Genomic DNA, 13,468 nt, shown 5'->3' on the forward strand with positions numbered 1-13,468 from the left:
TTTAATCGAGAAGAATGTTTCCTTAATGTAGTTTCAGGAAGCAAAGAATAAATTTCGATTTGGTGCATTAGGGAATTCACCGAATGTATAATGATCTGTAAACATCATCAAGAAAAATATCAAAAAACTATATACATATGATCTATTGAATAATGAATCGAAGGAAAAAAGAAAGATGTATCTAAGAAAAAACTTACACGATTGAATTACATTACATCATCGTGGAGATGAGCTTTTATTTTTTCACAGAGAATATGGAAAATTATGAATATAATCGACTCAATTTCCTCGCTATATTTTCATCAGTAATGAAAACTAAATCTCGATCAATAGGAACGGATATTTCTTTTTTTTTTCCTTTCGTTGTTTCTTTCTTAATATCTTTTCGAATTAAAAAACGGAAAATTTCTTCAATTGAAATGCTTTATAACGATTTCTTCACATTTTATGAACGTATAAAGTGGGAAAAGTGTCATCAAAGATCTTGAGGAAACAATTTTATTATCTTGAGTTCAATTCTTATTAAAGTTTTGATTAGTAAAAGTCCAAAATGATAATCGATACGAGTATATAATATGAAATTATCTGAAAAATAAAAAAAAGAATACTAACTTTGCTTGATGATGTAACTAAAATAAGATTACAACATTACTTTATGAAATATGTTCGATTATCAAACTAATGAAGATAATTATGCCAATGCTTGGAACAGCAATAAAATTAGTGTTTAGTTAGCAATAAAAAAACAGCTGAATAATCATATCGCGAAGGTCAGACTTTTTGTTATGGTAATTAAACGATCAAAATATTGATGTCGAATGATATTTACAATTATCGTTGTCAATTTGATATAGGTTTGTTATTGGCAGAAGCACTAGGAAGCAATGATCAATTAACTGAGATTAAAATATCAATAACAAGTATAGATAATACTTACTTGTATCAGATTATATTCTTTTTGTGTTAAGCGCATAAACAACAAAGAAGAATTTAATTTCAAATATTTTATAATATTCTCAAAAATAAAGAAATAATTCGAAGTATAATTGTACGCAATTATAGACAAACATGGACGCGATGTCTCGAAAATCGATACTGATGACGTAGTTTCAAAAAATCGATTTGCGTTCCTTCGATATTTCTATCAACATGGCGGATCAATTTTATATCGACACGACGCGATGTGAGATTGTATTTCCAACGAACGAAAATACATATATATTCAATTTCCGCATTTAAAGATATGAGGAGAAATCGTGGGATTACCAACGAACGCTGAAGGAAACTCCATAAAAATTTTCCGTTTCAGATAACTGCTAGATTAAACATTGATAAAATGTCATAAATCAAAAATTCATTTGCAATTTATAATTTAAAAGAAATGATTTCAAAAAAACTACTATTTTCTAATTGAACGATTTAAGAATGATAATTTAAATCTATTATCGTGAACATACAGCTGACTTATCGACAAATTGGCATGACGTCACGACAGTTGATACAGAAATAACGGTTTTAGAGGAATGCGTGCAAATGTTTTTATCACAAGGCACTTTCCACTCGACTACTACATAATACAAATACATTTTGCCTGAATTCAGTTAGAGCTGTGTATGTTGTTATCGCAGATGGTAATGCGACTGTCTGAAAAGTGACATGATTATTCGACCCGGATTACGACTTCAATCACGTAGACTTTTCTAAATATTTATATGATGCATCTGTTTTGCGATTCTTTCCTTGAAATCAAATCACTATAGTAAATATGCTTATTGACAATGATATAATAGAATTGAATAATAACAAACTCTATATTCTAATTCTAGTTCATTTTTAAATTAATGGAGATTTTTTTCTGACAGTGGTACCACTGATCAATAAATACTTTTGTCTATTCTACCGCTATCGTCTATCATACCGTAATAAATCATAACCTTTATTCGAATTATAAGCGAAAAATAAAGTATAATATATTACATGATATAAAATATTCAATTATCATGATATAAAATATTATAATTTATTTACTTAATTTCCATAGAAATAAACCATTGTATATGACCAAAAAAAGATAATGTAAAAACCGGTCCTGTTTGAAATTATTGATACGAAAACTATGAAACGCAATTTCAGTCGAAAACGAAACAACATTCACGTTTGCTCTTTTATATGCGATACACTCACTAAAACATCTTTCATATAAATAAAAGACATAAAATAGCATATAAACTATAATAAATCTTCTTATTAACGTCCAAAAATTTCACAAGAGACTTGCATTTTTAAACACATACGTAAATAAAGCGCGACATAAACAATAAATACCTCACAACGGAATCAGGTACGAATATGTTCCACCAGGAAGGCCTCTTCTGCCTGGCTTGTGTGTAAAGTCCATCCGTGCTTCCAACCTGTGACGGTGACGGGACACCAGCGATCCCTTTTCTTCTTTTGCGATCGAGTTTCGGTGGTTTTGCAAGAATATGCCATGATTTTCTGCGACCCTTCTTCCCCTCAAGGTCCGCCTGTATTCTTTCGTTCTCGAGCAATTCTTGATTTTCCTCGAGGAGATCCTGTGACACGTAGAAAACCGAACACCTTCTGCCACTCTCGCTAGCACGTCTTTTCTCTTTCTGTATTTGTTTCGTATTTTCTTTTTCTTCTACGACGCTGCCGCGTCTTGCCTTCTGAAATAAACTATCCCTTCGCGCTTTTAAATCCTCAAGTACACTGTGTCTTCTTCCTTTATTGTCGCGCAATATAGCGTTTGAGTCTCTTCTGCCAACAGCGCCAATAAGTTTAGCGAAAGACGATTCTTTCTCCATTATAGACGGGATCGAGTTTGTAGATGCGTATTTGGCAGTTACATGACCGTTATTCTGTGGCTCGTTGCTGATGTACATCTTGGTTTCCATGCTACGTGACCGAATCGATCGAAATCTTCGAAACGAAGCGGGCACTAGATTCGACTAAACGAAGCGTATCCACGTTTCACTATATTATCTAGTAACCAATAACACCGATACACTCGCGACACTATACTAACAATGAAGAATAAAACCACTTCGAAACTCTCGCGATACACTGCACACCGTAATCACCCGAGATCCGCGATCATTTTTGTTTGCAAGGAAAATATGAGAAGGCATGAGTTGCGTACCGTTAAGGCTTGATCGGCATTATTCCATCGCCGGTGAAAGCAGCCACGGCGGCGTACCGAGTGACCGCCTTTTCACTCCTCGTGAAACGTGTTATCGGAACGAATACGCGCGTATATCCAATGAACGCGACTGAACACGAACCTATATCGTATCGAGCGGACCTGTCCGCAGGTATGTGTATACCAAGAACAGCTCAAGTGTGAGATCCACCAACAGATCGTTGACCTAAGAGAATCGTGCGCGGAACCAGCCAACGGTGGTCGACCGACTACCTTCCACCTCGCGCTTTTGCTTGTCGTTTGTTTCTCTATTTTCTAGTAAGTCGAGAGCCCTTGTTGGAAACTCGTTCCTGTCTTTAGAAACGTCAACCAATTCGACCTTTGTTTCGTTCTCAAACCATTAGAGGTTCTGGACGTTTGAAGCTGAAATGTATCTGGAATCACTCGAAATAAATTTGATAATGATTTCTGGAAAAAAGTGCGAAAGAAGATTAACTTTTTCTTTCCAATTAAATTTCGTCTTTCGTGACTTCTTCTCTTTTACGATTTCTATGATGAAACTACGAGCATTTCTTCCGTCTTCTGTCGAAAGAGGAATGGCTTTTAGGTTAACGACTCGATTTTCTGATAGCGACGTTAAACCACGTTTTCTTCTGAAACCGTGGCAACGAATTGTAGAATTTGACGTCTGGTCCAATGATGCCGGCAATGTTGAACACACTTTTTCTTTTTCCGTCGCGATACCGACGTGACGTTGTTGCAATGCCAATAGACCAAAATCGAGCGCGAATATAACGAAACACACGTGACATGCGCAATCTTTCGATATTTTGATGAAACTGTGACAGTGTAAGATGTGCGGCTTGTATAAAAAAAGAGGGAGATAAGTGCGTAGTCGGGGAAAAAAGCAGGCAACTTTCTCTTACTTTTTCTTTCTTTCTCTTTTTCGTAACTTTATTATAAAACGTATCGGATTGCGGGCACGCGTGCATCTACTTTGCTTACACTTCGCGACAATAGCCGGTTGCGATAAATCGAGATATCAGGGTACACACACTTGAATCGACATGCCGTCACGAGAATCGAGTATCGCAGCGACTAAGCGAGAACGAAGCCGACTGCTTGTATTTATACACGTCGAGGCACTCGGCCTAGACTGTCTCTTCGGGCGCATCCCCCACCTCCAGGTCCGGAGTACCCAACAAGAAGAAACACATCGAAGACACGACTTTGCGATTCTCTGATCGTTTACAAACAGCCTCTTTTCTTTCGATATATCGTTACGTTTATTCAAAATATAATTACAAGATCGAACGAAGTAGACGATCGTATCGTTCGTTTGAAGGCAAGATGGTGGACATCAAAGGCGTCATTAAAGTGCACTGTACATGATAGAAATTTAAAAAAAAGATAAGTGATTATAATAACCATTTTATAAAGATAACTAATCATAATTTTAAGAAAAATTTCTATACATATTGTTATGACAATGATTATTTATACTATACTATATTTTTTTCATTATGTACTTATTTATTTCTGATTCATAAATTTTGAAATGAAAATATTTAAAGAAAATAAAATGATTAGATTTTAAGATTATTATAAATTATATGAAATATCTTAGAAAATGACAAAGCAAAATAGATAATGCGAAATGAATTATTGATAATACAAAACAAAAGTTAAAATAACCTCAAATCTATATTCATTCATAAATATAAAAAATATTTTTGTTTGATTAGTTTTATTAGCTATATAAAGTTTAATGTTTATACATTCCTTTTCTTTTATTCTTTATTTTATATGTTCTTTTTTATTTTAGTATTTCAAAATATATTTGATATTCAATTTTTAAGTTTGGGTGAAATTAAATAGGTTAAAATTAATATATTAAATTCAAATAAAAAATTGCAAAATATTAATATTTCATTTAAAAAGATTATAAGAGAACTAATTTGAATGACTATTATGAAAACATTATAATAACATTTCTTATATTTCTGATTTATCTCCTGAATTAATTTTATTACAAAATTTTTCACATATAATATTACTTAAAAACCTATGTAAACAATATAATAATACGATCATCCCTGTGTAAATAATATCAAAATGTTTTGATTTAAAACGTTAAATATATGTAAACATTGTTGATAATATAATTAAATGAAATTCTAATATATCAATTGTTACATAAAGCAATAAATAATTTCAATGTAAGTATGTTATGTTCTTTATTCTGAACAAAACAAAGAATTTAATATATTTTTGTATTATATTAAACATTTTTATGATTATTATTTTTACAAAAATATTCTAAATTTTTAAAAATTATACAAATATTCGGATTTCGTTTATAAATTATCCTAATATTAAATTTAATTATCTAATTTAATTATCTAATACGAAAATTTTTCTCATTGTAGCTTCGAAAAAAAAAAGAAAAACAAAACATTGTTTATCGAACGAAGCAGAGAAATTATATCTAATGGACAAAAGTCTGAAAGTTTTAAGACTTCAACCGATGTAACCATGACTCTGTAAATGGGAAAATCTTGTATGCACAGGCAAAAGAGACAGTGATCCAATCTTTGATGAAATAAATATCTGTCATGTACATTCCTGCATATCTCGAGTTGCGATAAAGATTCTCATTAACAATGATGATAAATATTGCAGGTATTCCTCTCTCATTTTCTCCTTGATTAAACATTCTTTATAGGCAAATGGAGCAAAGAATACTCGAGAGAAAACATAGGAAATTATTAGGCTTTCGAACTATCTACCAACTCGTAATTCATTTCATAATCCACTTTTAACGATCAGTCATTATTTAACGTCTCTGAATTGACGAGCGACGTTACCTAACAGGGCTACTGATCCATAGATTAATTTTCTTGTGGAACACAATATAAAGTTTGTGCGCTCGAAACTGCGTTCAATTAATTCATTTGTTTGTCGGGAAGTTTCTAATATAGCTTCGTTTGTATTTTAACGAGTCCTATAATAATTAGACTTGTTTGAAAATTTTTAATAAAATTCTTAAAATTATATATATTTAAATATAAATCACAAGAAAACAGAATTAAAACAATAATTTTATTATATTCAATTAGGAAAAAATTTTGACAATATTAGAATTATTTATTTTATTATTATTTCTCTAATCTAAATTTTTAAAATATATTTATATTGAATTGTATTATATAAAAAAGCGCAATATATTTCATATATATGATTCATAATCATATCACGTGACACTTTTTCGTTGTGATATGACCTAATTTCTTAGGACAACTAGATGAACTGAACTTTGAACTCGACATCTGTGTTGTTTATGAATTTAGTTTTATAGACAATATACATTAAATTAGGATCAAATACTAAATTAATGCTTTCTTAATTATAACTGCATTAATAAATTATTAATTCTCTTTGGGTACTTAAATCAAATTAATAAATAATTAAAACATATTGATCATACTGATTATCATAAATAATATGATAATATAATCATAAATAAATATATTATATTAATGTTATTAATTTTATTTAGATAAATATTTAAAGAATCGAGCGCATAAAACATTATTATTATCTATTAATTTATTATTATCAATGCAACATTTAACTCTTAATGATCATTATAAATTCATTGAATGGAATATATGCAAAAGTTTACCACTTCAATAATTATAATACCATAAATCACATAAATGATAAATTGCCTTTGCCCAATAAACTTGGTTGGCAGTTATGCAAAGCAATTAATTTATCACTACCTTTGAAATATTTACTCTTTATCAGCTATTATATTTGGAGTATATATAAAAGTATCACTTTTCTATAAATACAATCTTATAAATTATACGCATGTAGAAGATCATATAAATATAATAATTAATTTATTACTAACTTCCTTTTCAATTACGACACTATGTCACAAATGGTAAATTGAGCTTAGTGAATTATGTAAACATGTATGTGTACATAACAATTAAATTATTATCTGCTTTTGAAATGTTTAACCCTCACATGATTATTAATCCTTATTCATTGATTTTAGATCACATACAAAAGTTTTATTTTTCCAATAAAATTCCATAAATAGATAATTGAATAGATAATTGATTAGATTATATATAAATATTCGATAAATTAATTTATTGGTACATGCCTTTGAATACAACCTTTGATTAATAATTACCTTAAAGATAACTATAGAGTATTGTAAATATATTGATCTTTCAATCATTTCATCCATTGAATTTTATTCTATGATAAAACAAAATAAAAATGAGAATAAGTTATATTATATTGGAAAACATACAAAATTTAATTAAAATAATTTTCCAGGATTTAATTAAAATTTTTTATGTTTAAATCCTTTATTGCATATATTAAAACTTTTATCGTGGAAGCAGTATTTAGTCATTCTCTTCCACATGCTTCTATCACTCAATAACAACGTAATATCTCTATGAACAAAAAATATTATAGTGAATTTAATTATATATAATATTTCAAAAATTTTTTGATTCTTTAAAAATTTTCATTAATATTTTTCATGGATCTATTTGATCGGTTCTATTAAACTTATCTTTTATACAACAGAACGCTTTGAGAAACTCAGTTGTTCGAGAGAGACGAGATGGTCATCCATGGAAGAACGAAGAGAGTTAATTGGCTGAATCGAATTAAGAGTCAGCCGATATTTTCATCGCTGCAATTCTCTAATTAGCCGCGGACGAATTGACCAATTGTTTCCACCAGTTTGCACGTCCGCCTGTCGTTAATGACGAGTCATCGACAAAAGAGAGCACCATATGATTTTATAAAAAATCTTATCATTCCATTTCAATAAAACTGTTTGGATAGATTGATTGTTTTGTATTCTCATTTTATATACTGTAAAAATTTTTTTTTTGTTACAGAAAAAATGATGAAAGAAAGGATTAGATTTAAAATTTTTATATAGAAGCCTTGATCCTATTTTTGATAATAATCTGTTAATTATTTAAGATAGAATTTACCATACTGATAGAGATGAGAACTTGTTGCTTTTCAATTTGCTCACGTGAGAAATAAGAATTCTAGGTTTGTTTGTTAAATATTGAAATAGATAAGCATGATAATGAATGTGTGCAATTTTAATCAAACAAAGTCTAATCGCTATACGATTATGCAATAAGTCAATAAGGCACGATGAACAAGCTTATAGAAATTTATGAAGTAAAATGTACAATTGGACACGTTCCAGAAAACGTGAAAGCAGGAAATCACATATCAATAATAGGTAAAATATTTGAACTTTTCAATAACATTGTTCTGTTGAAATATATGTTGATGAACTTATATATGTTGGTGATTAGATTAAAAAATTAAATAGAACGCTATAAAATAGTATAATGGCACTTTCAATAATTCTAATTAAAATTCCAGTGAAAAAACTATTATGGAACAATAGAATTTCCTCTAAAGGAAAGAAGATTATTACAATCTATCAATAATAATAACAAAATTCTAATATTCCACAATCTAAGTTCCTTAACCTTCGAAGGAAAAGAATATTTGCAAAACGAGGAAAAATTTTTGCTTACTTCATGGAAATCATTTTTCAAAGGAACGATTTTATGCACCGAAGAAAATATCTGTCACTAGCAACGACCTTATCAGTCAACTGCTTATCATCGACCTCACGTAGTTGAGGACAGGTTTATGACTTGACTGCTGGAATCGCGAACAAGTGTATCTCCGTTACCTCAAACGGTTCCTCTTTTCTTAATACCTCTTTTTGACGTAGACACTTTCTTGTTTTGAGAAACTAAGACAAAGCAGAATATTTGCAAAACATATGCGAAAAGAGACACGATTTTCCGAACGTGGTATAACTATATATTGTTTTATAATCGCGAAAGAAGATTCGAGACACGTGTGAAGATGAACAAACAGCACTGATTCAACTTCAAAGAAATTTCTTTAACGTCGACACGATGTCGAATTGACAGCTGATGGTATCAAAGTTTAAACGTGATTTAAAGTTTATTTCTATCTTGTTTCGTTACTTTTATTTGATTTTTCACTATTTTTGTTTTCAGAATTATTTCTTCAGATTCTTTTGAGATTTCTTGAAAATTGTTACAAAACGATGACTTAAAGATGAATGGTCTTTTAATCTAAAAATGAAAATTTTGAAAGAAAGTTTATTTATTTTATAACAATATAACAATATTTATAACATATAACATATAACAATATTTAAAATACAAAATTCATAAACTATGCTTCATGATGTATATGTCTAATTATGAGTGAAAGGATTAAGGAAATCTTTTATATTTTAATAGAAACTTTACATTAAAGTTTCATATCTAAACAAATGGATAACTTAGTAACACCTTCGCCAGACAGATTTCTCGTCAAATAATAACGATATCTTTTGAAACGACAACTTTCATCAACGACAGCTTTCACATCGACAAATATAGAATTCCATTTCATAGGATCGAATTCAGTCCGAATTTTGATACGAAGCTTATCAAAACCTGAATGGGTTTCTGACAAAATTTATCTTATTATAAAAGTATATCTGAAATCGAGGGAAATATCGTTTCTCGAAAACAGCAATATCATTAGATCCTAAATGCTCGTTAACCTACCTATCGAAACCGATTTTAACGCTTTTGGAATAAATGATTATGCATGCAGATCGCACGATCCCGCGATTACCACTCGTTATGCCGAGTTATTCCATCGGGAACGACACGATATCAGCGGTACAATCACGGCCAAATTGCCTTTGGACGATAATGTTCGGAGAAATGACCGAAACACCGATCTCGATGCATCCGTGAAAAAAAATAACGCGAGAATCATGATTTGCGATCAAAGAGCCAAAACGAAATTTGGTTCGATCCTTGGTTAATTCTGGATAGTGATGGGCACAAGTATATTGCAAGTAATATGGTCTTTCATGAATAATGATAGAAATGAATCTTTTTTATTTGAAGATTAAATGAGATAATCTCTTATGAATAAATAGTAATCGAAATTGAATGAAATGAATGAAATTAACTTTTTATATTGAAAATAAAATATGATGAGTAAAATTCATAAAGCAAATTTTTTATATTGAAAAATTAAATATGATCTCTTACAAATTCTATGCAGTGAATATTTTATAATGAAATAATGAATTCTTTTATGAATCGAATTCTTAAAATGAATAGAAAAGTGAAATAAACTAAACAAATTAATATTTCACAATCTAAACACATAAAAAATACAAAAAACGTGATTTCTTATAAGTATTAAAATTAAAGATGGAACTTTTATTTTATTTGTATTCGTGTGTACATATTGAACTTCATCCCATCGCTAACTCGAGCCAATTTCCAACGAGAGAACCCTCTCTTAAATCGATGAAAATTACTGGTTACTCAAACGACCCTCCATGAAATGTGAAAACCTGTGTATATTCGAAGGGACCATGTTCGATCGAAGGACGTTGAGAACGTGTTATGCAAGAGGCTTTGCATATATTTATATATGTTATAAGTAAAATTTTCTTGAACAAAGAAAAACTGAAATAATTGCTGTTTGAAATACAGAAATCGAGCGAGTAGTATGCGTACAACTTTCACTCTCGTCTTGGCACGTTCCAAGGAACAAAAATTGACTTGTCGCACACTTGTTCGCCTGATCTGAGTTGCGATTGTTTCTGAGAAACCGAGCACGACAATTCGAAGATATTTCACGAAAAATGGAGTGACCAGATGATCTTGGGGTTATCTCAGTGAGGAGATATCTTGTGAACATAATAAAGTGGATATTTATGGATATTGTGCTTGATATTGTATAAGAAATATTTTTATTTTTATTTTTATTGTAGTTAAAAGGAAAATTGAAAGAAATACTGAATTTCAAGAATTTTATTGAATAATAGTTTGTATGATATTTGTAAGATTTTGGATTTGAAAGATTTCTTGAATAATGAAGATCTTTAAAATTAAAGATAAGATTTCTTTTTCCTTAATAATTTTAATACTGGATATAACAAATTTATTTCTTTATTCTATAATATGTGTCATGAATTAAATTATCATTCTGATGAAAATTCGTCAACATAAAATGTTTTAAAAAAAAATATGGAAAATTGTTAGATAGGATCATATATATGACGTAGTATGCGTGTGATTAATAATTTTTTCATTATTAAAATTAGCTGTGTATCACGATAAGATCTACAGTCAATAAATTTGTTTTCTCAAGATTTGTATCAGAAAATAATAGCATATAATCATATATTATTATTCTAAAATTTGCATATGAAACAATGCACGTGAAAACATCAATAGAAATAATTTTGAACTTAGTTACCAAAATTAAAAAAAAATCATTTATACAAATATATTGTGTGTGTGTAAAATTTCAAGTGGAAAGTGAGACTGACGGGAAACAATAAAAATCGTTCGTGAAATGTTTCTTGAAAGCGAAAGTTCATAAATTTCGTTGCTCACCGAATTCTTGTATCTTCTTTTTTTCGCGAGTTTCTTTTAACACGTTCCATAATTGATCTATTATAAATACCAGAGATGAAAAAAATATATTTTCAGACTATATTTATAATAATATTTTTAATATTTGCTTAATGAAAATATTTTTTTTGTTATATTTCATTTTTTGTTTTATAAATATATGAATTTATATTTATTAATTACTTATATTTTAATATTACTTTCTCATTTGATATTAAATTTCAATGAAAATTTCTTATTTTTGTAGAGAAGATCTTTTATATTTATATGAAATTAAATAAATGATAAAATAAAACAAAACTTCAAATTTAAACAAAAAAAAATATTAAATCAATTAATTAAAGAAAAAAGAATTTATTCAATTCAATTTTTCACTATATGGTTTTTATTTACTTGTATTCCAAAGTAAAAAATATTTTCATTTTTTTCAATAGGAAATATACTTCTAACAAATGTTAAATTTTTCGTTGTTTAGTTTATTATCTGCAATATAGGTCCTGCACTTATTTTTAAAACAAAAAATATTTTAATTTACTCAATAAAAAATGTAACATTTCAACAATTATATTGATTTGATTGATTATAACAATATTGATTAATATGGAGCACAAAACCCGAATCGTAGATTCTTATCCAATATCATAATCATTATTTATAATTTGCACGGAAAAGCTTAACTGGTTTCCCGAAACGATTTCTTGAATTTCAAGAACGTCACGTGTTTTTGGAGAGGATTTCTTGGAAAGAATTGAATATCTAACACGCAAATTCTCTGTGATAAGCCATGAGAACGAATTTTGGAACGGTGTCACTCGAAAGATAAGCCGGCTTTAGAATATATATACTTTTGTTGCGAGATGAATTCAAACGAAAGATGTTATACGTGACCATTTGCACATTCTACTAAAGAACTCGCGAATAATCGAATTCACAGATTTTCAAGAACGAGAATGTAATGACGTAGTTTCGATTCACGATTTCGATTCATTTTCCATTTTGAATAATTTCGATTATTTAAGATTCGATTATTTAAAAAAATCGATGAAAGAATCTTTTATGATGAAATAAGAGGTTATGGTAATTACGCGTAGTTTTAATTTGATCGATTCAATTGGACTTGAATTAAACACACTTAATTGTTTGATTGATATTTATTAAATTTTAATTATATAGAATAAATATTTTGTATTAGAAGAAGAAAAATTATTATATATATAACAAATATACGAGATTATTATTTTTTTCAAATTTATTATTTAGTATTTTTCTATGATTATAAATAAAAGAAAATGATATATAAAAAAATTGACGATATATAATAATAAATTTGATTTTTTATCTTTATCTTTTAAATTTATTGATAGAATGCACATTAAGAATTAGATTATTAACAACTACTGACTGAATTGATAATAAACACTTTTTTAATCTGTATTACATCTGTATTACAATAAATGGAAGTATTTGAGATTTTCTTCCTATCTTTTATAGCTATACTATACTTATATAATATACTAATAAATTTGGTCGGAAAAATTAAAACAATTCGTACATAAGTTCTTTATAATATATCTTATTGATATTTCTACCATTTGCTTCTGATTGTTTTTAAAGCTATCATATATCATGCCAAAAAGTCAATATTATTTTTACGATTTTTCAAGAAAGAACTTAATTTATATATATAATATTTTAAATTCTTTTCACATATAATTCATAAATATTTTATTTTTATCAAATGTAAAAACTAATAAATTTACAAAGATTC

The 13,468-nt window shown here is 28.6% G+C and overlaps 1 protein-coding gene and 1 long non-coding RNA gene across 48 annotated transcripts in view; one reads left to right on the forward strand and one right to left on the reverse strand.

Annotated features, from left to right (window-relative positions):
* The window catches only part of LOC107997602 (TLD domain-containing protein 2), a 178,978-nt gene that overhangs the window by 89,557 nt on the left and 75,953 nt on the right, over positions 1–13,468 (reverse strand). For 19 of the 47 annotated variants that reach the window (XM_062074685.1, XM_062074689.1, XM_017056304.3 and 16 more), the window contains exon 1: positions 2,326–5,374. The exons of 24 other annotated variants lie outside the window; for them this stretch is intronic. In XM_062074685.1, coding sequence (XP_061930669.1) covers positions 2,326–2,915 — 590 coding nt within the window. In that variant the 5' untranslated portion in view covers positions 2,916–5,374. Of the gene's footprint in view, positions 1–2,325; positions 5,605–13,468 lie in introns of those variants that run through there. 4 more of the 47 variants (XM_062074704.1, XM_062074695.1, XM_062074690.1 and 1 more) reach the window with 2 other exon arrangements.
* LOC107997605 (uncharacterized) lies at positions 5,548–11,181 on the forward strand. Its single transcript, XR_001766032.3, has 4 exons — positions 5,548–5,842; positions 7,778–8,459; positions 8,606–9,177; positions 9,262–11,181. It is a non-coding gene; the product is annotated as an uncharacterized LOC107997605 (long non-coding RNA).

Source organism: Apis cerana, linkage group LG5, assembly GCF_029169275.1.
Source record: "Apis cerana isolate GH-2021 linkage group LG5, AcerK_1.0, whole genome shotgun sequence".
NCBI classification, from domain to species: domain Eukaryota; kingdom Metazoa; phylum Arthropoda; class Insecta; order Hymenoptera; family Apidae; genus Apis; species Apis cerana.